A 24,368-nucleotide genomic window follows, 5' to 3' on the forward strand; every position below is an offset into this window, starting at 1 on the left:
GGATTGTGCTCAAGAATTGAACCACTCAAAACTCACCCAAACCTTTTTTTATAGCAACTGGTCGTTGAAAAGTACTTGTACAGGGTCGAAAAATCCATGATATTGCTAAATCAAAAGATCAGTAAACAATAAATTAGAAAATTAGATAGACGTTAAAAATAGCATCTTGCCGATAACTTAGACCCGTGAGAAAGTAAGGCACAGATCTCCTGAAATACACGGCCACCGGAACTCGTAATAATATAAGACTTCCGACTGTAAGCAGCTTTGTGTTAGTTTAGTGGCTTACTGGAAATTAAGTTTGTCTTGGTTGATAAGGTTACTGTTTCCCAAGGGGTCTTAAAGATAATTATAGAAATACCGTCTTCCCCTATCTAAACCTGCCTATCTGAAACGGAGAGAGTAGAGAATAGTGGGTAGAGAGTAGAGAGTGAATGAATGAATAAATGAACGAATGAATGAATGAATGAAGGAAAGACTTTATTTAAGTGTCAATGATATTTAGCTTACAAAAGCTAATTGGGGGCACTATTTATATACTTTAGCTACATAAAGTTATAACTATTTACAGAGTAGAGAGTAGAGGACGATCGAGCGGTGCGGAGTTGTTAATCTGTTCCGTTCACGTTCTATGGCGTTCCAGCCACAACTGTTTGAATGTAGTGAGCGGGATTATAGGCCATTCCAAAATTGCACAGGGACCTGGGGCGAGTTTCAAATTTTAACCAATCGATAAACTGACACCACATGAAAGATCACGTTGAGAGTAGTCATTTGACCAAGTATGATGCTTTTAGGGTTAACAGAGACCAAGTTATGGACCTTGAAACATGACGGAGTCCCCGATTATGGCTTCTGTCAAAATCCATACAATTAATGGAATATCTCTAATGTTGAGAGAACGTCCCCCAAAACCATATAAACTCTTAAAATTTTTTTATCAGTTTTGTGACAACTGTAAAATCCTGTCATTCACTCACCATTTGAAAGAAACTGAGATGTTTGCCCATTTTTAAGAGTATAACAGAAATCATAAAAAAATTTAAGAGTTCATATGGTTTTAGGGGACGTGGTCTCAACATTAGAGACATTTGAATGGATTTTGAACCATGTTTCAAGGTCTATAACTAAGTCTCTGTTCACCCAAAAAGCATCAAACTTGGTCAAATGACTACTCTTAACGTGATCTTTCACGTAGTGGTGTCCGTTTATCGATTGGTTACAATTTGAAACTCGCCCCAGTTCTCTGTGCAATTTCGAAATGGCCTATATGCAACGCGTGAAAAAGAAATGAGAAAAGAAGAGAAGGCGGTGGAGCTATTCGCAGTTTACGCTTCGTTCTCCATTAGGTTTTGAAAAATATATAGTGCCGGGCATATCCATGAGGAGCCTGGGCACGGCTTAATCAACCCTTACCCCAGATTAAACTCCGAACCATCGGCCTATCGCTTTGCGCTTGAAATTTTGGCACGGAAATAAGAAATATCACGGAAAGAACAAGTTGGGCATGTAAATTTTTCTTAAGTTTGACATATGTATAACAGTTTGGATTAATGTAATAATTTTATATTTTAAAAGTTCCTCCCATTGTATCCAATGGTCCGTTAGCTCAGTCGGCAGAGCGCGGTGCTGATACACCGGGACGCTGAGTCCTACAGCGACGCCGAGGTCGAGAGTTCGAGCCTCTCACGGACCAAACTGGAAAATTTTTTTTCTTTATTTTTGTTTCCATTTCGACTGAAAAAACAATTCTCTTCTCCCTACTTTTTGTTTTCCAAACCTTTAGCAGGAAATTTTACGGGGACTAGAGAAATGATTGTTTTTCTCCAAGTAAATAACCACAGGCAAACCACTCTGTGTGTTCGTGTTTGATAATTCTTTATATGAAACGAACAGAATCTATGAGGGTTATGAATAAAGCTCTGAAAATTGCATATCTAAATTACATCTCGGTCTGAATATCCCAATAAAGTTAAATGAAACGTTAATCGACTCCTGTGTGATGCTTTGTCGCCTTCCTGGGCCTTCTGAAACGTCATTTCACGAAATTACTTTTAGCCGGAGACCTGTAAGCAGCGATAAGACAAGAGGGGGAGATAGTCTCCTTCTCTCTCTAATTTCGTGAAAAGAAAAAGCACCACACCTAAGTCGATTAACGTTTCATGTAACTTTATTGGGATATTCAGACCGAGATGTAATTTAGATATGCAATTTTCAAAACTTTATTCATAACCCTCATAAACCAACACAGAGAGTACTCTGCCTGTGAAACAACGCGGACAACGTCCACCTCGTCGCCAAGAGTTTGAACCTTCCCGAGTGCCTGGATTAGAATTTTGAAGGCTCCAGTGCATGTGAAAAAAAGACGTGCTTCTTTCTCCATCATGAACACCGGTTGAAGGATCCTCCATAACTTCAGTCTTCTTCATGAACTTTCTGTTGAGTTTTGTCGATTGAGGGGGAGATAGTCTCCTTCTCTCTCTAATTTCGTGAAAAGAAAAAGCACCACACCTAAGTCGATTAACGTTTCATGTAACTTTATTGGGATTTGTCGATTGGAGAGTGAATCGCAATTTACGCTTAGCACCACCCTCTTTGTAATAAGTTTGTAATAAACCTAGGTCACCTTCCTAATAACTGTTTTAACATAACCTCTTCCTGTGGGGGAAGTGACTGGGAGAATCTTCAACAGGTGGGTAGAGAGGTAGGAAACGGCCTCCCTGACCGGTAGTAATCAAAAGAATGTTGAAACACTGCATAATATTTATAATAGAAAACGCACAGAGTTCATGACAAGTGGAAGGGGAAAACTCTGTTGCTCCCTTTCATTCCTAAACTGAAAACTTGTCATAAACCACCATAATATCTTAAGTTGTTTGATTTTGTTTCCTCTTATCACCTGCCTGCTGAAAAACTAGATGGGCTTGTGACATCCAAAAAAGTCAATATTTTTTAGGGTTTTTTTAAAGTTTTATCAGCTAAAGCCTTTTGCCAAGCAGTTGGGGTAAGGGCTACTATTATTCAAGAAAAAGCCATTAAAGAAAACCATTAACAGATCACTTCACTTCAGAGTTCATTTATTTATTAAGCCAGAACACTCTCTTTATTTCACTTCAAGAGTCATAGTTCCTGTAAAAAGAACAAAAAAAAACAGAAAAGGATAATTATTACTAAAGACATTGTTCATTGTTAGCTTACAGCACCATGTGCCTGACATGCAGGACAAATTCTCATGTGCTTCTTATCTAAGTCAAACATATTCAATCAACATTGAAAATTTAATAGAACTTAACTTTTATCCTTGCATTTAAAGAATGCAGTAATGGAAATGAAGCATAAAATCACATTAAAATAAAATACATAAAACACATAAATATAACATGCTTTGCTATTTATTGGGTAGAATGACTGATCAATTTTAACTAATATAAATCTCCAAATTAGCAAGTGACTTTCCTCTTGTAGTGGTTGGTATTTTATGTATTAACCTGCACTTGTTAAACATGGACTTCAAGTTTATTTTACAATATACTTTGGAAATATATTCTTCTACCATATCCTAGCTTACTTTGTGTGTCTTTAGACCTGTAAGTTGTCAAGACACATGCATTCTGTTCATTTCTTTGCCTTGTTCCTTGAGATTGAATTGTGAATTTTTCTTTCACATTTTGCATCAAAAGTTTTGCTAATCAGTTCCCAAAAGTAACCCATAGAGGCAAACTTACTTGTTTATAATAGAATCCCTTATACAAATCTTTGTCAGTGAATCGTCAGCCTCACCCTACAGAAAATAAAAAAGCAATTTTTTTAACTGAAAATAACACAATATTCAATTAGGGTGGCTTTCAAGACATTACAGACAGCCCTGGTTCAACAAGCACCATAAAATATATTATCATTACAAAGTATTCTGGGCTGGACACATAGACTGTTTTTCACAATGGCCCACAGCTCTCAAGATACAAAATGAAAATCTTAAAACTGTAAGTACTGGATAAAAGAAATTGGACATACCTAACTCGTGTCAGTCTTAACCTTGATACTGTTAGTCCAGTTAATCCCCTATATTACACTTTACTTTCACTCATTTGCTAAATCTAATATTAACCTAAACGGAAAAGAGAACTTGTCCTAACTGGCATGTTTTTCCTTTTCGCACCAAAATGAAGCCCCATTCTCAAAAAGGTTCTGACCAAATGCAACTATGTGCTGTGAAAAATATTGACCAGATTTTTCCATTATGGTTTGATTATGAATTGATGTTGTAGAAATAACACCTCTGTGGGCTTCACAATCTTTATTTCCTTCTGTCTGAGGACTACATATCTTGACAATCTCAGTACAATCTTGAACTATCGAGGTAAAAAATCTTCCTGAACAGTCTTACTTTCTCTCACGTTTGACAGTCAACATCTAGAACATTCTCTCTCTCTAGTACATGACTCATCTGTCAATTAACTTGAAGCGAAACACGTGACCAGACACTCTGTGCATTACACAATGCGTAACGCCAACTACGGATTTCAGACATATCTAATGCTACTGAACATCTTATTGATAAAACATTAGCTCTTATTAAAAGATATTACCATCTGTCTGAGGTTTCCACACAAAGCATATGTCTTGAAACTGCCAGTGAATCGACCAGTATCGTCAATCTACAAGACAAAGATTTTAACAGTTAGTTGAACACTAAGACTAGGCTGCATTCTGCTCTCACAACAGCCAGCTTCACACTTTTGACACCCATGATGGACAACACTTGGGTGAGCTTCATAGTACAGTGCTGGAAATGGCAGTCAGTCATCAGGCAATGGCTCACCAAATTTTGAATATTGCCCAACTAATTTTACGGTATAATCAGACATCATGTCTGAAAACTCACGACTTACAAACAAGCTTTCCTGGGATAAATATCTCAAGCCTGTGATTCAGAGAAAGTTGGCAGGTATAAAAGCCATATGTGTCATTTTAAGTATAACTGGTCAACAACCCTCTCCCATATTTGTCTGCAACTTAAGTTGCAAGACTTATTGTCAAGTGTAGCTCCATATACATCCTGAGATGAAAACATGAGTAACAACATTGAATCTCGCTGCTGAATTATTTCTTGGATTTTCATGCATGTATCACAAGCAGCATCTCTCTACTTACCTCCCCAATGTTCAGCTGAACTGAAGCATGATCTTTGGCCGCTATCACACGATTAGTGACAGAGCTGCAAACAGAATGAAACGAATTCATTAAGTTTATAGCAGGTTTATAAGCACACGTGTTTAGATCAACTTTATAAGCTTAAAAAAAAAGCGTTCTACAAAAAAGTGTTTTTTTCAAAAACGATTTCATACAAAAGAAACTTGAGGATTGTCCTAAACTATAGAAAATCACAACAAAAAGACAATAAATATGGGAAATTTTATTTCTTTAACACTTTCCTCACCATTTTCTTGGAGTGTACATATCAACGTATTCTCCTGCTTCGTTCTGCATTTTATTTTATGATCTAAATGAGACAGATAAATAAGTGCATATTTAAGTAAATAGTATGTTAACTTCAACGCGGATCTGAACAAAAGAAATGATGTTTTCACCTTTCCAAGACAACTCAACAACTCCTGTAAAACAAAGATGGCGGAAAAAAGAACGAAGCATGTGCGGTCCCAGCATTCATAGTGCGCGCTACTTGTTTCCAGGCCTCCACCAAGGTCGACAATGAACACGGCGCCCGTCAGCTGTGCGAAACACGGTCGCCAGCAGTAGGATTGATGAGCAATTAATCTCTAGATTTTTTTAAAAAATCGACTAGACCTGGTTTTCTGATAACCTGGACCTGAAACTTTAAATACGGACAAAAAGACTAACATCATCGTCTCCTGATATCGAACGTCGTGAAGGGCCGCGAAGAATCACGGTGACCATTGCCAATCTAAATCAGCTACAAAATACTACTACTGAGAACACCAAGAGAAATAATTCAACTGAAACAGGGAGAAATTCCCGGCATGATTTGTTTCAGAAGACACTTCGAGACTTGAGAACATTAATCAATGATGGCCTATGAATTTTCAGAGTGTGAATTCTTTATCGGAGACGCTCAGCAACAACTTGTTGCTGAGTGTCTCTTGTTAATTTCTAGGGTTGTATTGTAACAAAAGCAGGCCATTGCTATCAAGTTCGTGATAATTAAAAAGCAGTGTTTAACCCTTTTGAACTGAATGCATTAGAGTAAAAGTTTATCCCCGCTACCCCACACACAAGTTTCCTTCTAGTTAGTATTTTCAGTCCCAGTTTACATCAGATTCTTCTGTCCGTTTGTTCATGATAACAAAAATCTATTCACTGCTGTCCCTAATTCATACAGAAAATTGATGACAACCTTAATCTATCGTGATTTAAAAGTTATTCGGCTCTCTCTCCAGTGTTTCTCCTGTTGACTTCCATGAAAAAAAAAAAGACACAGAGAAGTGAAGACTGATTAGATTTCACTCGTTTCTTGTCGGAAATGTTCCTTTTCGTTCACGTTCACTTCTACACAGAAAAGGCGGAAAGGTATCGTCCGTTTCTTCGCTATTTTCAGTGGCGGATCTAGGGGAGGGGCCCGGGATGCCCGGGTCCCCTCTTAGTTTGAGTGAAAAAAGAAGAAATCACAGAGGGAAGAAAAGCCGGCAGGGCAAGCGAAACAAGAAACGTTTTCTCAAATAGCTGTCCTCATAACTGAGACACTGACAGCCCGGACGAATGGATTAACGTCTGGGATTTCAGGGGTGATTTTAAATGTAATGCCATAGAGATTTAGCGTTTATTTGGTTTGTGGCGAGTACGTCCATAATGGCTGAGTTCTTAGTTTTTGAAATATTTATCACAATTAATCTGATTGAATAATTTTAAAAGTTCTTCTTAACAGGACTTGGCGCAAATCCTTATGTTGAAAAATTCTCAAGGACTCACGGTCATGTACTTTAGCAAGCTTTAAGCTCGGAGAATCAGCATCACTGATATTCTGAGAGAATTTCTGGCTACTGCGATCGGCTGAGTCGTACATTAATAACCATTGATCTATTCGGGTTAGTTGGTTGTGAACTGATTGGTATATTTGCGGAATCAGCCCAAGCCAGGGAGATGAAATACAGTGGGAGGTCCTCATACTAGCCTGCGAACAGGCTCCGGGCGAGGACGGAAAAAATTTCGGCAAGCGCGAAACAGAAGAATTCGGAGAGCGTTCGGGCTCACCTGCATACATGTGCTAACGTTTTGTGTGGTGAACTCTGCCTGAGTAAATTTGGAGACTACATGGAGGAGTAAACTCGATTAACACCAAGTTTGTGTATGAAGAAATGTTATCAAAATTGAAATAACATTAGTCATGCTTGCCAAGCTGTAATGACTGAGTTCCGTGATAACTGAATAGACTAAACAATGCAAGGATCTTCTGTATTGACATCAATGCCATCAATTGTTTATGGCACCCAGAGTGAATGATTTAAATAACTGAAATTTTTGCTTTTTGAAAGAGGAAACCAACTGTGGTGGTTGCTATTTGGGCATCTAGGTGAGGTCACCAAACTGAACGTTAATTGGTCAATTGAGGTTTGAGATAGATTTCTTATCAGCAAGGCCTATTTCAAGACACCCTGAGGGCAAGCTACCGTACTCATGTTTCGTAACCTGACTCAATATTGACGCAACACAAAACATGAATAATTACATTGCCAGCAAACTCTCGCTTGAGTAAAGCAAGATTCAATCACAAACTACTGAAATTCGTCTTCTTGGAGATTTCGAATTCACCCGGTCGAGGAATTTGCTTGATATCTTCCCTTGGAACTTCACACTTGAACGAAGACTGACGCCGGGATCAGGATATTACCAGCATGGTGAATGCAGACGCTATGGACTTGTTTCACGGACAAATGCTACGGAAGAAGATGAAGAAAAACACATGGAAAGAATACTGGGTGGAGTTGCGAGAAGACAGTCTTGTGTTTATTAATGAGAACGAGCGGAAAATTGCTGGAGTCATTACACTGACAGAGAGGACGACATGTGAGGTTTTGGGGAGAAAAGCGTCATCTTCACAATTTAGCGCAACTGACCGACAGTCAAAACAGATATCTGATCGCAAACAACAAAGCCGTGATGGAACTTGTAAATTTAAGCTTCGCGCAAAAAGAGGTGTACATCTTTTGAAAACAGACTGTAAATCAAGTTGTGAAAAGTGGATTGAAGCTATTTCGCGTGTAGTACAAAATATGTGGGACAATTCCGCAAATAGCGCGCCTTCGACGAGGATCAAAAAGCATGGCTTCAAGAACGTAAAACCCAGGGACGGCAAAGACACTATAGCGAATAGTTTTTCGTATTCTAGTTTATCTGAAGAAGATGACGATGTGGGTGAACAAGAAAGAAACCGTGGGAAGGCAACTGGAGCTCAACATGCAATATTAAGGGGGTTAATGTCTACCAAGGGCAGGCTTGAAAAGTGGATTATTAATTTTCCAAGTCATGTCGTTTTTAGAGGCAAATCCGCAAACTATGGCGTTTTGGTTGAAGACACAATAGACCAATAAACTTTACCGCAAATGTTATCGAAAATGATAATGAACCTATAAAGAATGCAAAGTAAAATTTCAGTTGTTTTACATGTTACTTTAATTACAACTTCCGGGCCAATATCGTAAGTATATTTGAAAAATCACTCATATTTCACGCCAATTGGCCTGTGTTCCTAGTGGCTAAATTTACTTTCAGAAAAGGAAGGATTTTAAATTCTTCTTTTTATTTTTTTATTTTCCCGTTGAACACAATTGGATAAATAAAATCGTGGCATGTTTGTCGCTGTGAGCATGAAATAATTTTAGCATAATGTCATTGTTTTGAACAGGTAGATAGTTTTATGGTAATTACCTATGCTTGATTGGTCATCTTATATTTAACATATTTGCTTGGAGGCAAAACAACAGGTGATCAAAAACATGGAGTTTACCGAGCCAAAAATGTATAGCGTTTATTAAACTGAAAATTTTGTCCGAAACAATCTTTATTTGCTGACATTTCCGAAATAGATTAAATTTCCTTCGAAGGTAATTTAAAACTGGTTCTTCTCTTTGAAGTGTATTATCTATTATCGATTATATTTGACACAGAATGACAATAAAGAATGTCTCATTACATCAACTGACACTCACTCGTGAATGTTCAACTGAGAGTATATGACTTTCCAAATTAAACACAACTGTAACGAGCCAATGACCCAAACACTTGTCGAGATCTCGGGAATTACACCACTCTCAACCTTGACCTTCTGTAGCTTCTCTGAGTTTCGCGCATGTTCGATTCTTTACTTATCACATCTGCGAAGATTGTTCCTGTGGAAACAATGTAGATGTTGGTTTGAACTGGTACTGATAACCCTCAACTGAAATCTCGGCCTAGGCCACCTGTTCTGCCATCTATGAGCGCAGATCCGTTGACTCCAAAAAAGCCAGATTCCATTTTGCTTTTATTTTTATTAACCTCATACTCTGAGGTGGAACGTAATGTAAATTCACGAAATAAATAAGGACCAAATAATTACACAAAACTTCAATGAACTTTACTCTGTAAATTAGCTTATTAGAACCTAAAGTAGATTCATTTTCCACAATTCGGCAATTCTGTTTCTTGTGATTATGTTGTACGCGGTAAAGGGTTGGGGTTGGGGGCAAAAATTGACATAAAGAGTTTGAGCCGAAAATAGCATGAAAGACACAAAGACAGCCCTCTGTTGAGGTGAGTGAAGTTTATTTGAACTCAAATAGATTTATCTTAGTGTATTTAGGCCCAAAGTGAATTTCCCTTACAAATTTCTATTGAGCGTTCGTTGCGTTACATTTTTCGGTCGAGGACTGGTACTTTGAATGACACAATAGAGATTGGTACATGAAGTAATTAATAACAAAAGTCGCTGGCGTAGAAATCCAGATTGCATCAGGCTACACTTAAAAGAGGACAAACTGTAAACGAAATCTTTTATAAATAGTGAAAATAGTGATGGGAAAGAACCGAAAGAAAGGTATGAACAAGCTGGTGGATTTGTGGTTTTGCTGTTAGTGACCATATTGAATGCAAATAGTGATCAATTTGCCTCGCGCTCTAGTCACATGTCATGTACGATAACGATAACGATGCTTTATTTAACGTGGGGTTTACGCTTAGCTAATCAGCTAGTTTACAGGTAATCAACGGCCCTAGTATGTTCTAAAAATTAAAACTAAAAACATACAATAATTGATCGTATAAAGCTGTAAACGTGGAGAACTAAAAATCTAGAGAATGAAATTGCAATAAATTCCGGTATCACTTCATTAGTGCCTACGTACTTTAGTTCTAATATCAATTGTTAGCTCGTTCCATTTTTTTCTTCCATGTACGGAGAGATTTTTGTTTTCCTTCTCTATTCCTGTTCAATAAATAGACAGTAAGCTTTTAATTGTCCTTATTTTGGGGTAATGGCAATCAACTTAAGGCTGGTTTCCACTAGTGATGGAGTCGTAGTCAGAGTTATAATCAGAAGCGTAGAGTGAAAATCAAACTGACGGAGTCAGAAGCAGAACGCCACATCCGCCTACGACTCTGTCGCTTACGATTCAGTGAAAATTAGATTGTCGGAGTCGGAAGCAGAAGCGGAAGAATAAACCAATCACAGTGTTTGTTTTCGGGCCTTGTGATTGGTTAGTTCTTACGTTTCTTCTTCCGACTCCGACAATGTAGTTTTCACTGGATCATAAATGACGGAGTCGTAAACGGAATCAGAAGAAATGGAAACGCTCCGATTCTTCTGACTCCGATTCTGTCGAGGTTAGGACTCTGCTTACAACTCTGATTTTCAATTTTTACTAGGTCATAAGCATTCTTATGACTCCAACTACGACTCTGACTCCAACTCCGTCGCTAGTGAAAACTAGCCTTTATAATTCATCTATCATGCAATGCCATTTTATATTTGGTCACTCTGAAAGTCACCTTTAATACTGTACTTGATATTTGTCCCCAGTGCTTAAAATAACTAAGGACTTTGTTCAAATGCTAGCACAGGGACAATAGAACTAGTTCAAATTATGGTGTCCTTAAATTCAGGAAGTGTTTTATCCCCAGGCTGGGGAGGGGGTACTCCCTTATATGGGTTATGTAGTTATGTGTATGTGCTGGTTAGCTGGGGTCATATTTTAGAGCTGTGTACTAATTTTATTTAACAAATTAAGAAGCCTAAGCTGTGTATTACACTGTTATAAAGTACGATGGGCATTTGAGAACACGAAGGAAATGTAGAAAACACGAGCCGCAAGTGTTTTCTTCATTTCTCAAGTGTTCTCAAATGTCCGGAGTGTTTCATCACAGTTTATTATATGGCTTGTGTTTGTAGGCGATATAACGCGCACTCTGATTGGTTAATTGTCACTGAATTGTAGGGCATTATTCTCCCGTAATGCCCACGGGCCGATTACGGATTATGCAAATTAGGAAGAGCCCGGCTCGGAAAATTCAAGCGCATTGAAACGATGAAAGCCGATTAAAAACAGTAAGAGAAGTAAATTTAATTCCGAGTAGCTAAAAGTTTAGGGATTTTTCCTTAATAAAATTTACATAGAAGTCATTTTTGACTTACCGGTAACCTTGGTGAGCACTAGTGAAAAACAATCAAAGTTTGCCGAGTGTCGAGTAAAGCTAAAATCGCTAAGTGAAAGACACCATCGGCAGAGGTGTCACGTATCCTGAGCAGAAAACCACGAAGAAACTTATAAGTTATCATCTTAGTCACAATAATTACCGAAATATTGAACTCCGTTTCAGTTCTCATCAAATAGATTCCCTCGCTTCAACACAAGCAAGTGAAAATCAGCTTCCAGGATCATCAGGTGTAAACAATCGGGCGGTTTCTGTCGGTAGCAGTGTTTCTGATACCTGCAGGAAGTTTTAGACGCTCACAAGGCTTGAAAAGTTCATTCATAAGTCCCAGAATTAAGAAGGCCAAGATATGTTGTTGAAAGCGAATGCGAAGATTGAGTTATTCTGAGCAATGCATTCTGAAGCATTAGTATTTTCTTTCACCGAAAGACCGTTGGTTTGGACCATTTTGAAGCACTTTCTGTCTTTTCTATATGCGTTGACGTTTCGCCACAAAAGTTGGAAAAACTCCCCCATCAAGTTGTGGCTCCACGATACTAAAATACCTTTTTGAGGGCTGTGACAATCATTTTTCCCATAAAGAATTACAGTAGTGAAGTTCACTGACTGTGTAGTTTTGCCCTGGGTTTGAGACGATGAATGAATCGGTAAACGCGCGCATCGCCGGATGTACATTGACGACTTCCGCTCGAATAATTTTTTTTTCTTTAATTCGTGAGCCATATAATAAACAACTTAATAACCTTGACTGTTCGGTCGTTACGGGAAAATCTCAAACCTCGGCCTACCATATTGACCTCGCTGTCGCTCGGTCAATACGGCAAGGCCTCAGTTTGAGATTTTCCCGTAACGACCTCACTCTCGGTTATTAAGTAGTTAGTAATACATGGCTTAGGCTCCTTCGTTTGCTTTATGATTTAGAGGTAATGTGGCGAAAACAATAAAACACACTTTTCTTATATTTTATACTGTGATAAAACACAGGTTTTCGACCAATCAGTGCACACACAGGGTCTTATCTATGTTATACAGGTCTTTATTGTAGGGCTTGTGTTTCTAGCCGACATAACTCACACTCTGATAGGCTAATTCTAGGGCATTATTCTCACGCAAATTATGCCCAAGGGCCAACTTCAGGCCTGCAAAGACAAAGCAAAAAGGCCATATAATAGATAACTTCTTAACCTTGAACGCTCAATCTTTACAGGAAAATCTCAAACCAAGACCTTGCAGTATTGGCCAAGCAATAGTGAGGTCAATATGGCAAGGTCTCCGTTTGAGATAATTTTTCCCATGAAGACTGGGTGTTCAAGGTTAGTAAGTTGTTACAAATAGGGTATTAAGTTTTGGCTCAGGCTTGAAATAAGGTATAGAAAATCACAAATTTTGGTCTGAAATAGCAAAAGGTTTCAAGTTGCCTTTCCCCTGGGTTTTACCAGTCATTTGTTCATTGGGGATGGCGATGCTGCTCTCTTGCATTCTGTTCATTATGTGGCCAGGCAATGATGCTGTTGTTGTAGCCAAAATTTTCTTAAACATATTTATTCTATTCCAGAGTGTGCTACACCTGACAAGTTTATGTACAAGTTGTATTTCCCCTTGAAACATAAATGTCAAATTGCATAGTAAGCACTCTTCTTAGAAAAAACAACCTTGCGTCCACATGACTAGGGTCACATGGGCATGAGACAAAAAAGGATATCAAAGTTCAAACACCGCAGTGGACTATATAGGATGGAATGGTCTAATGGTTAACTTCTGATACACGTACAATAATTATTATTTGTCAAACCCTAGCATATTCCATTCATTATAAGCACAGCATTAGCTCTCATTGATGCATCTGTTTTAACATGATTGGTTACTTGCAAAATGAGCCACTTACCTTCCTACTTATCTTTAGCCTGAGTAGCAAGCATTTCCGTGGGGTTGGGAGCAAAGAAAGACAGAGGAACTGGATTTTCAGTGTTTTGCCTACGCAAACAATGGGGCGAGAGCCTAAAAAAGAAGGAGGGGGTTTTACTTACTCCATTTTTCGCGTGGTAATTCTTTGCTCCTGAACTCCATGGAAATGCTTGCTATGCAGGCTAACTTATCTTTCTCGTGATTGTTTTTAGTGAACCCCAGTGCTTCAAGAGCTGAACTGATGATGATGACAGTATCAGACATAGTGAGTCAACTGATTACGGCACACGAGAAAGGAAGTGATCTCAATCTCAACAAGTAAATATCATTCATATCTGCATGTGTGTGCATAATTTGTGCATGAACGCATGTGTGTCATCTTGAAGTTGGGTGACATTGAGCATCAGTGCAAGCTATGTTATATTTATAAGTTTTTTTAATCTTGTCATACTTGTGGAATGAGAACTAAACCAACATTAGCAATGTTCAGTTTTGCAGAAGTCTCACCATATTACTTTTGGTCTCAAAATTTTTGAATCATGGAGAACTCGAATCTTGATGTTAGTAAACATCCACGCATTTACCCAAAACTATATTGAAACATACAAAATAGTTTCCATTTATCGATTAGGTTGCTCACCCTTGCCCTAACCCTCTAGGATTTGATTATGCCAGGTGGGATATGCTGCAGTCAGTATTTATTTTGCTTCTCTTCTGACCTATTAAGAATAAAAGGACAAGCAGCCAGTAAGTATGGACTGACATCACAACCAAGACTGGTTGATATCATAGCTGCTGTACCTCCTGCTTATAAGAAGGTTAGTTCTTGATTTGTCTGAAAAGTTGTCTCTTTGCTGTGTTACATTAGATTTCTTTGTATCATGCGGTATCTCCTTTTTATCTTGTCAGGTATTACTGCCAAAGTTAAAAGCCAAGCCAGTGAGAACAGCTTCTGGAGTAAGAATTTCAATGTCTATATGTGAATATGTAAAATTATAAGGCTGGAGGTACTGGGGGTAACAGGTTTTACTTGGGAACAATAATATTATCTCAACATGACATGAGCGTGGGACAAAGAAAAAAATCTGAGTCCCTGACAGGAATCAAACCCGAACACCAGGTGGGCACTCTATCCACTGACCTATGAGAACTCATGGAGAGCAAGGTCACTTGACTGAGTTCATATGTGACAGGCATCCTGCATACTGCTAGGATTAAACGACCTTGCTCTCCATGAGTTCTCGTATCTCAGTGGATAGAGCACCTGCCAGTGTTCTGGAGGTCATGGGTTCGATTCCTGTCAGGGACTCAGATTTTTTCTTTGTCCCCCACTTGTGTCATGTTAATTAGTTCGCTTTTCACATTATCACAACTTTTAAATGAAATACGCAAATATGTCAAGGACCCTTACTGAGCTGGACTGTTTTTTATGACTATGATGCAGTCCCTGTCAGTTATACTTCACCATGTTATTCTGGATAATAGTAAACAAACTGCTCTCCTTGGGCAACAACATGTTTGTTAAAGAATCATTTTCTTCTGTTGATATTGGTGAAAACTGACTGGTTTATATTGTTGTTATCATAGATTGCTGTTGTTGCTGTTATGTGTAAACCTCACAGATGTCCACATATTAACATGACTGGCAATATTTGTGTGTAAGTTTCTTGGCTTCTTATAATACTTTCTATCTTAGTTGTAATCAACATGGAAAAGGATCAAAGTTGTTAGGAGAACTTCAGAGGTTCTTTGTCAGTCTTAGCAAAGTCAAAAACATCATTTTTTATTTTATCAAAGTACTTTTTAAGTGAGTATTATAAGGGATACTGAATGTAGAAATCACATTGACTTGGAAAAAAAATTCCGAGTTCCAGATGGGTTTTGAACCCATGACCCTCCATGATCTAGCCGGACCATGTATCCCTCGGTCACGCAGCTAAATGTTAACTTAGCACATACTGAATGTAGAAATGCAGTTCCAGTCAAAGGCCCACATTTCACCCTTGCTCACCATAGAGTCTCCAGTAGCTCAGTGGTTAGAGCGTCCAGCTAGATCACTGAGGGTCGTTGGTTCAAATCCCATCTAGAATTTTTTTAACACGAAAAACAATTGATGTTCAACAAGGCTAAATGTTCTGTGTTTATTAGGTATTGCCCAGGAGGCCCAGACTCTGATTTTGAGTACTCTACACAGTCCTACACTGGATATGAAGTAAGATCCCTTATATCAGTACTAAGGTTAAACAGTCAGGATGTTATGTTAGATACCTAACCTGAGAAATCCTCAAAATGATATCTAAATAATATCTAATTAATTGTGATTTTTGTCATAAATGCTGTAATATTATATATTTCTCTGAATGATTTAAAAATCATCTCAATACTCCTTTAACATATTTATGTAAGTTGAATCAAATTGACTTTGATTTGGAGAATCTAAAAAGACGTTAGTTGTGGATTTAAAGATGTACTCTATTTTTTTGAGACAAAGTTTGATAGAAAGGGTTTAAGGTTTAAGTTTTGGAAGATCTTGGCCAAAAGCTGAACCCTTTTTAAAGCTGAAAATTCTATTCGAGTCAGTGAAATTTTTTGAAAAACATTGTGAGGCTTACAGCTTATTATCTTTGATAGATTACAAGTAACATGTATAATCCACATCCTGGCATAATTTATAAGCTGGAGAGTAATAATAGATTTTACCATACTTAACATGGCTGTTGGTTTTGGTATCTAGCACAAATTTTATTATCCTCAAGGAGAAGGTAATTTGTTGCTTTAGTGTGCATGTACCTTTAATGTGAGGTTTTCTTCAATAACAATAATAAATAATAAATAATAAAAGATTTCCATAGCGCCAGTATCGCAATGTTCAAAGGCGCTTTACAATAATTATCAGTGAAAATCTAAAAAAAATAACCTAAAAATTAAAATCATTAGTCTGAAATAAATTGCAAAAAGGCTTTTTCAAAGAGAAATGTTGGAAATATCTTAAAATGTCTTTCTTCATACTTGTAACACTGCTCTTATAGCAATATTGTTTGATTGAACTGTTTCAGCCCACATCAATGAGAGCAATCCGAGCAAGGTACAATCCTTATTTGCAAACAAGACATAGAATTGATCAGGTGAATACAACTTTACATCAGTTATATATATGTAATTACAACTGTTTTGTGGCATGAACCTAATTGTTTTTAAGATGCAGTAGTTTACAACTAATTGGATCATGAGCAGACAACTGCTCTCTGATTTTGTTATGTTTTCTTACATATTATATTTTGATTGTCTGATTCAAAAGAATCAGACAAATGGCTCAGTAGAGTAAATGCCAGAGATTACAAAGTAGATGGTGATTTTTCTCCAGTTACCCTGTGTAACTGCACAAATTATGCACTTTTCAACACTTGCATGAAATTTCTTTTGGTGTTGAATGTAACTTAGTTATTGTGGATAATTTTGGCCTGTTGTTATGTTCCATTAATTGTAAAATATTGGTACCACAATAAGCATAACTAGTAAGGTCTAGTCCAGAGAAAGTTTGTAGCAATGGAAGTAGGTAATAATTTCCAAGCCTTGTTTTGATGTTCTTCAAAAGATTAAGCTGTACTTCATCAGTAACTATAACTAAAGGTTTTCCTATTATTTTTGTAGCTTAAACAACTGGGTCACAATGTGGATAAGGTGAGGAGAAAGCAATTCATTTTCTAATTGTGACTAGTGTCATGATAGTGAGGTCAATACAGTGAGGTTGAGGTTTAAGATTTTCCTGTAAAGACTGAACGTTCAAGGCTAATAAGTTGTTTATTATGTGGCTTTTTGCTCTGTCTTTGCAGGCCCGTCTTCCACCCATGGGCATTACAGGAGAATAATGTAACAACAGTCAGCCAATCAGAGCACGTGTTAGATCAGCTACAAACACAAGCCAAATAATAATACAGTCATACTAGACATATTTCACTTCATAATGTCAATTTGCCAATCATGTGACTGTTTAATCTTTTTAGGTTGAGTTCATTGTAATGGGAGGCACATTTATGTGTCTGGATGAAAGCTACAGGGATTTCTTCATCAGGAATCTTCATGATGCACTCTCAGGTCACACAAGTAACAATGTGACTGAAGCTGTCAAGTAAGACATTAACTCACTCTCTGTCATGAGATTGTCAGGACAGAAAATGTGGAGAGGTGGAAAAAGTACAAGGCTTGAGCTTGCAGGACTATTGCGCTAGACAGTTCTAAAACAAAAACAAGGAAAAATAAATAAGACAACATCACTTTGCAGTGTTTCCTTTGCAATCAGTCTTTTATTACTTTGACAATTACCACACTTAACTTTGCATTGATATAATTTTGAGGAAAATCTAGATGTCCTCAATAAGCAGAAGGTTACCCCTTGGGCTATGTTTCTTATGGATGCCTGAAGTCATTATCATTATTATTATTATTATTATTATTATTATTATTATTATTATTATTATTATTATTATTCTCTTGTACCTGATAAGTTTTGACAGAACTAGACAACTGGTGTGTTGAAATATGGACTGACATTAGTCAAATTGGATAAAGATTGAGAATTTTGTCAGTTGTTGTTGATGATGATGATGATGATGATAATTTTATTGTTATGTTGCAGATATTCAGAGAGAAGCAAGACAAAGTGCATAGGAATCACTATTGAAACTCGACCAGACTACTGCTTGAAAAAACATTTAAGGTCTGTTATACTTGAATCAAGTTTGGTATTTGGTCTTGAATATGACATGCACAAAAATGAACAATGGGCTTTGTTTAAATCAATAGTCTTTTTGAGGTGTCATATGGCTTGACCAGTGGTATTGAGTTTAAACTTGTTCTTCTGTCTTTCTAGTTCCATGCTGATGTATGGCTGCACTCGTCTGGAGATTGGTGTACAAAGTGTGTATGAGGATGTAGCAAGAGATACTAACAGGTGAGTGGTACTCATTAGGAACACACAACCACAGACAGATAGCTTTTATTCTTCAGCAATAATAACATAACATTCCTGTAGCCACCACATCAGCACTGTACTTAGATTTCATTTACTGTAAGAAGGAAAAATTGATCTTAAAAATGTAAATTCATAAGAATTTCTCTAATCATGATAATGTGAAACACAAAACAGGTTTTGTAATTAATCATCAGAAGAAGATCAGTAGTCTTGAAATACTGTGATGATCGGGAATACTCACCACTTCTAGCTGTAGTGGACTTAATAAGATTCTACTATCAGAATATTACAGTATGTTGTTGATGGTAAGAGGATGCTGTTGTTTGTTTCATGTGTGTAATGTTTGGTTGCTTTGTGTTCTGATGAACCTAAACTCTTTTCTAACACATGGGCCATCTTAATTCAGAATTTTTCTGTTTTTGTTTCCAGAGGCCACACTGTCAGAGCAGTGAGTGAGTCATTCCACATGTCTAAAGATGCAGGCTTTAAGGTCCAGTATTTTCAATAAGCTAGAGATCATGATTTTGAGAGCAGGCTGCCAAGTATTGCTGTAAAAATTAAAAGCGCCTTCTGCCCCATTACCCATCACCTCATAGAAATCAAGGGCTCATGCTCTAAAATTGTTATATGGTTAAATAGCATTATGGGAAGGCAAACTTGATTGCCTAGTTCGCATTAAATTGCTTAACTCTGTAACTGGTTAACAAAAGTTTTGTTAGGTGCAGCCACTAATTGGAGACTTTGTGTGTTCATTCCATCAGTTCATAAACTATAAGGATACATTTTTGATTCACTTCTGCAACCTTGTCCATGCTTGGCACTTGTGGTCACTTGTTAGAACTTTTTTTTCTGAATTAATTTCAGTTGGCAACATTGACAACCGTAGCAACTTGCCCTTGGATTTTATTTCTGTTTCAACTCATTGTTATTCCAGTTTGTTAATCTATGAACTTGTTTTACCTGTTACACAGGTTGTATCACACATGATGCCAGATTTGCCAAATGTGGGATTAGAAAGAGACATTGAACAGTTCATTGTTAGTAAATTGGATTTTATTCCTCTAATATTAAGTTACATCCTTGTGTGTTTGTAGCATCACTGCATCATTCACTGTGGTACTTAATTATTTCCTTTTTTATCATTATAGGAATTCTTTGAAAATCCTGCGTTTCGTGCAGATGGGTTGAAAATTTACCCAACTTTAGTGATCCGTGGTACAGGTAAGTGACATTCGTATTCTCCTTACTTTTTTTTTTACATTTCCTATGATTCTTGCTGGCAGAATTTTGCTTTACATGAATGTCTTTCCCAAGTTGATCTAATCTCCTTCACAGCCATCATTTAGGGCTGTTACGCAATGCTTGCTCCTGGGAAGGGAGAGTTGTGTGATAATCCCATACGACAGCTGGGAAGAAGACCAGGAAGAAGACTAAAATCAATGTAAAATAATCTGCTTAAACCAAGTAGTTAGAAGTGATGTCAGTTTCATCCCATTTTGTGCTCGAAAACTCTCTAAAAAATTGAAATTAATATTAAGTGGTTACAGTTGCAATGTTTTATGACGTGTGGTAGGTTTGTATGAGCTGTGGAAGACTGGACGCTACAGGAGCTATCCTCCCAATACACTGGTGGACTTGATCGCCAGGATTCTCGCATTAGTGCCACCCTGGACACGAGTTTACAGAGTTCAAAGGTAGGTTTAAACACAAAAATCTGGTCTTCCGCAATTTTTGACACAACATCTTGGCTGACAGCAGCATTTTCCCCCACAACACGATCACCAACAGAAATATTGTACTAAAAATAATATTTGCGAGTTCTTGGTTGTTGCTCCGTCACACCACTTTCAGGGCTCATTATGTCACGCGAAGTTTGCAACTTCTTGCGAGTTACGCAAATAGTTTTAACCCCAGGGGTGACTCCCCTGTAAGAAGGACGGGTGCTCGTCGAAAAATTTTAAAAGAACCCCTAATAAATACCAAGTTCTTGCTTTGTGGGCGTGGCTTGAAATTTTTTTCACCCCTAAGAGGTTCCAATTCCAAAACAACACATTATCTGATTCAAATGTTTTTCAGCTCAATACCCTAAAAAGTACCGTAAAAGCTCCTGCTGTGGACCTTTTGAGGCTGAATATTCTAAGAGGTACCAAAACCCTTTTTTTAACCCCTGAAAGGTATGACGAGCCCCCCCGGTCCTTTCTGTACGCGAGTCTCCTCGGGATTTTCACCTTTTGTGATAGGCGGATGATTCTTTTGGCGCAAACGTGATGTGAACCTTGTTTGTTTATGTTAGGGATATCCCCATGCCCTTGGTTAGTTCTGGCGTGGAACACGGTAACTTAAGAGAACTTGCTCTAGCACGTATGAAAGACCTAGGAACACAGGTAAGAAAGTGACTTCTAGCATATTTGCTTTCATTTTGGAAATACTTCCTTTCCAACGCCACAAACTTTCAGTTCTCCTTTCCGATTGCCACACGTTTCGTTTAATCTGAGCTCTGAGAATCTGGTAGTACATCAAGGCCAGATAACTAGTTCATAAAATTATTGTATTAACTACCTTTCTGCTTTGCTCTGTATACATAATTTAAGGAGAGTTTCGATTTTGATTTGCGGTGTTGGTGATTGATTTGATTTTCTTAGTGCCGTGATGTTCGCACACGCGAGGTTGGCATACAGGAGATTCATCATAAAGTTCGACCTTTTGAGGCAAGTAAACACTCTCCCATTCCTAGGCTACGCTTGTGTCACGCCTACATTTCTCGCCGGTAAATCACGCCTTACTTTGGAACTACAAGTTGAGAATTGTGAATGAAAATTGATTCCACAGAGAAATACTATGTATGAGAATTAATACATCTCACAAATGAGGGTATTTTGTGTCTTTGCTTTTTAGAGCATTTTTCAAAACAATTTTATCTAAATTTCCTTTACCTAAATTTTCTTTCCCTCAGTCCCATAGAAATCATCTTAGAAGATTTGTACACACTTAGTTTAACTATCTTCCTTTTCTGAAGCTTCTTGATCCTTGTGTTGTGTTTTTAACGCTTCCGCTTTAAATCCTGACTGAGTCATGTACAGTCAGTCCACTGTTTGGGCCAGAATTGCCGAGGGCTTGTCAGGGTCTCCAGCTTAAATCGTGGCTTATCATGTATAAAATGCTTTAAATAGACGATTAGTTAACAGTAAACATTGACATCCTTTCTTCTTCAGATTGAGCTCATTCGTCGTGATTATGTCGCAAATGGTGGATGGGAGACGTTTCTGTCTTATGAAGATCCCGAGCAAGATATCTTTTTCACACGCTGCTGTATATAACAATCACTCCTCCATCTTACTGGCGTTAATGCACTAGAGCTTAACTTTCCATTTCTAATTAAGCACTAATGAAATTCATCGACTGTCTCGTTTGACCGTTTATTATTCGCTGACCATTTTTCCAAGGTGTGGCGATGTTCACTGGTGTGTCCCTGGCGCTAACTTTAAACGTCGTCTTCCCTTCCGCCAACTTCTTAAGCTCAAAATACGTTTACTGTAGAACTTTAAGTTTTACCCTCTTGCTTATTGTATGGATGTAAAAAGAGAGAAGTCGTCAATAATTTAACAGTAAAATCAAACATTTTTCTTAACTCTGTGTAAATATCCTCGTGGGTTTATTAAGATTAAGGAAGTGTTCAGAGGCTTCCTTCAGACCTGAGCTTAAAGGAGGCTGTTCAGTTGTCAGAGAACTTCATGTGTATCCTTTGACATTACTACCATTAAGTTAGTACGATACTTTGCTCCAACTATATGGGAGATGAGTGTTGTCATAAATGTCATTTTTTAAACGTCGTTATGTTAGGTTTTCATTCATTCTTGCCCAATCAACAGCCAGCTGAGTCTGAGAGGCAGAGAAGTCTACGTTCTCATTGGTCGAGAAATTTAGAACTGTAACTTTGTTGATTTTTTTCTGACCAATCAGATAGCGCGATCGTACAGTAACTTATTAACCCATTCCTTGACCTTGTTGCCATAGTTACGGCAGTGTGGTTCCTGTCAGTGCTCGCGATCCATCTAAATTCCAGCATCAAGTAAGTTCTGGTGTGCGTGATTGACAACAGTCGGTTGAGGCTTGTGACTAAACAGTGTTTTTTGCGACTCTCAGGGTTTTGGAATGCTGTTAATGGAGGAAGCAGAGAGAATCGCGCGGGATGAACATGGATCCATAAAAATCGCCGTTATTTCAGGTATTTCTTTTGTTACATGAAAAATGTTTTGAAGCGCAACAGGGAATGCTTTGTTTAGGGAGTAAGGGCACACAGTGTCATGTTCGAGCGAAAAAGAAGTTTCGCGCCCAGCTAAGACTTTTGGCTCAGAAAGGACAGAAAATATCTTTTTAGTGAAGGAATAGGGTAGATTTTGTTAAGATGTTTTGACAGAAAACAATGTTTGGTTGCACAAACTCTAACTCTAGGCTTTAATTCTGACTTAAGGCGTTAAATTCGATTGAACTCATTATTTTGACGACCATAGGGACAGAAAAATAGGCTATTAAGAGCTTGACTAACTAGAGAAACTGTAATCTCTCTCACACAGGTGTTGGAACCAGGAATTATTATCGTAAAATTGGTTATGAACTGGAAGGCCCTTATATGGTGAAGAGTTTAATTCTGTGATCCAAACATCCTTCAACGTGTAATGCCTGTAACTCGGACTTGTGTTGTGAATACCGCAGACCAGTTCAGTTGCGGCATAAGCTTTTGATGGACACCTGCTTAAAGGCCTGGTTACATCACCTGCTGATCATAACGATGTGTAATCTGACAAAGCATTCATGAGGAATAGTCCCAGCTGCCGCTGACATTCTGAACAATCTCGAGTTCAATCAATCCTTGTTTGCTAACAAGAACTTGATTGGTCACCACCCTTGACCAATGGGGCGTCTACAAGAAACTCAGCAGTTCTTACAAAGGAAGAATAGTATTGTGACTTTACTCACAGGATAGGATGAGAAACTGTACAATGAAACAATGGTAGACATATAGTGTCAGATAGTCTGTGAGAAACGTTCTCAAGAACAGTATCCAGATAAACGAGTCTGCTTTCGGAATTATTACATGGATTGTATTCGCGCCCCTGCGTGCAGAACAAACTCTACAGACTAATTAAGAGCTTTCTTTTCTCTTGGCGGGAGGCTGATAGGTTTCTCAGTTAGTCACCGGCGCAGAAACGGTTTGTAGACAAAATTAGTTGCGGTATTTCTGATTCTCGTCCAAAGTGTGGGGAAACTTGTGGATATTTTTCTGTTAAATAGAGTTATTTACAATGGTGCACAACAAGGTTTGTCTTGGTTCGCTATGGAGACCTGTGTTATTTCTTGTTTGAATAGCAGATGAAAGATGGGAGAGTGAAGAAGAATTCATTTTTGCAGTAAACAGATCTCCAAACAATAACCCAGAATCACTCACCCGATTTACCACATAGCTAATATGTTGTTTCTTCAAACAAATGACCTGCTTTCAAAACATCTGACACTGATTTTAAAAACAGAACATTCGCAATCAGGAGGAGACGCTAACTATGAACAGGGAAACTTAGTGTTGTACACAGGTCAATTGTTGTTTGAGCATCTTCGGATTGGAAATCACAACAGTTACTGGAGCATAAAAACCGTTTTTCTTATGTACACAGATCACTTGGCAGTCAACAGGTGTTGTGTTGTTTTACTCAACTTAACCACCCGCTCTGTTGATCGAAAATTATTTATAAACACACTGTAACTCAAGACGGGGCTCTGGTCGTCGTAGTTTTGTTTCGCACGTATAACAGTTTAGTCTAGACGCGCTGCA

At 37.9% G+C, this 24,368-nt stretch overlaps 3 protein-coding genes and 1 non-coding gene across 4 annotated transcripts; 3 read left to right on the forward strand and 1 right to left on the reverse strand.

Annotated features, from left to right (window-relative positions):
* The first annotated feature begins 1,598 nt into the window (after positions 1 to 1,598).
* Trnai-gau (transfer RNA isoleucine (anticodon GAU)) lies at positions 1,599 to 1,696 on the forward strand. Its single transcript has 2 exons — positions 1,599 to 1,635; positions 1,661 to 1,696. It is a non-coding gene; the product is annotated as a tRNA-Ile (tRNA).
* A 1,369-nt stretch (positions 1,697 to 3,065) lies between these two features.
* On the reverse strand, positions 3,066 to 5,691 carry LOC145464521 (small ribosomal subunit protein eS21-like). The gene is made up of 6 exons (XM_081448435.1): positions 5,592 to 5,691; positions 5,441 to 5,503; positions 5,155 to 5,218; positions 4,590 to 4,658; positions 3,726 to 3,781; positions 3,066 to 3,129 (listed from the first exon to the last, which is right to left on the reverse strand). The coding sequence occupies exons 2-6, from the start codon at positions 5,488 to 5,490 to the stop codon at positions 3,114 to 3,116; spliced, it is 255 nt and encodes an 84-aa protein (XP_081304561.1). The 5' UTR covers positions 5,491 to 5,503; positions 5,592 to 5,691; the 3' UTR covers positions 3,066 to 3,113.
* Positions 5,692 to 5,903: 212 nt separating this feature from the next.
* On the forward strand, positions 5,904 to 9,333 carry LOC145464520 (uncharacterized). Its single transcript, XM_081448434.1, has one exon. It carries the CDS (start codon positions 7,872 to 7,874, stop codon positions 8,565 to 8,567), a length of 696 nt encoding a protein of 231 aa, XP_081304560.1. The 5' UTR covers positions 5,904 to 7,871; the 3' UTR covers positions 8,568 to 9,333.
* Positions 9,334 to 9,659: 326 nt separating this feature from the next.
* On the forward strand, positions 9,660 to 24,358 carry LOC145464519 (elongator complex protein 3). Its single transcript, XM_081448433.1, has 22 exons — positions 9,660 to 10,051; positions 13,782 to 13,887; positions 14,297 to 14,387; positions 14,479 to 14,526; positions 15,157 to 15,227; positions 15,718 to 15,781; positions 16,626 to 16,694; positions 17,221 to 17,250; positions 17,574 to 17,698; positions 18,206 to 18,286; positions 18,440 to 18,520; positions 18,971 to 19,031; positions 19,513 to 19,578; positions 19,690 to 19,762; positions 20,115 to 20,235; positions 20,835 to 20,925; positions 21,184 to 21,249; positions 21,754 to 21,829; positions 22,180 to 22,276; positions 22,556 to 22,610; positions 22,685 to 22,766; positions 23,116 to 24,358. The coding sequence occupies exons 1-22, from the start codon at positions 10,030 to 10,032 to the stop codon at positions 23,193 to 23,195; spliced, it is 1,656 nt and encodes a 551-aa protein (XP_081304559.1). The 5' UTR covers positions 9,660 to 10,029; the 3' UTR covers positions 23,196 to 24,358.
* The last annotated feature ends 10 nt before the right edge of the window (positions 24,359 to 24,368 follow it).

The sequence above is a fragment of the Orbicella franksi genome, chromosome 12 (assembly GCF_964199315.1).
Source record: "Orbicella franksi chromosome 12, jaOrbFran1.1, whole genome shotgun sequence".
NCBI classification, from domain to species: Eukaryota; Metazoa; Cnidaria; class Anthozoa; order Scleractinia; family Merulinidae; genus Orbicella; species Orbicella franksi.

Coding starts and splice junctions, on each gene's coding strand:
- LOC145464519 (XM_081448433.1), top strand. CDS start 10,030: ATGGGAAAGAACCGAAAGAAAG. Junction 21,250..21,753: donor ATAAAGTTCGACCTTTTGAG/GCAAGTAAACAC, acceptor TTTCTTCTTCAG/ATTGAGCTCATTCGTCGTGA. Junction 22,767..23,115: donor AAAAATCGCCGTTATTTCAG/GTATTTCTTTTG, acceptor TCTCTCACACAG/GTGTTGGAACCAGGAATTAT.
- LOC145464521 (XM_081448435.1), bottom strand. CDS start 5,490: ATGCAGAACGAAGCAGGAGAATACGTTGATATGTACACTCCAAGAAAA. Junction 5,219..5,440: donor ATGTACACTCCAAGAAAATG/GTGAGGAAAGTG, acceptor TTCTGTTTGCAG/CTCTGTCACTAATCGTGTGA. Junction 4,659..5,154: donor TTCAGCTGAACATTGGGGAG/GTAAGTAGAGAG, acceptor TTTGTCTTGTAG/ATTGACGATACTGGTCGATT.
- LOC145464520 (XM_081448434.1), top strand. CDS start 7,872: ATGGTGAATGCAGACGCTATGGACTTGTTTCACGGACAAATGCTACGG.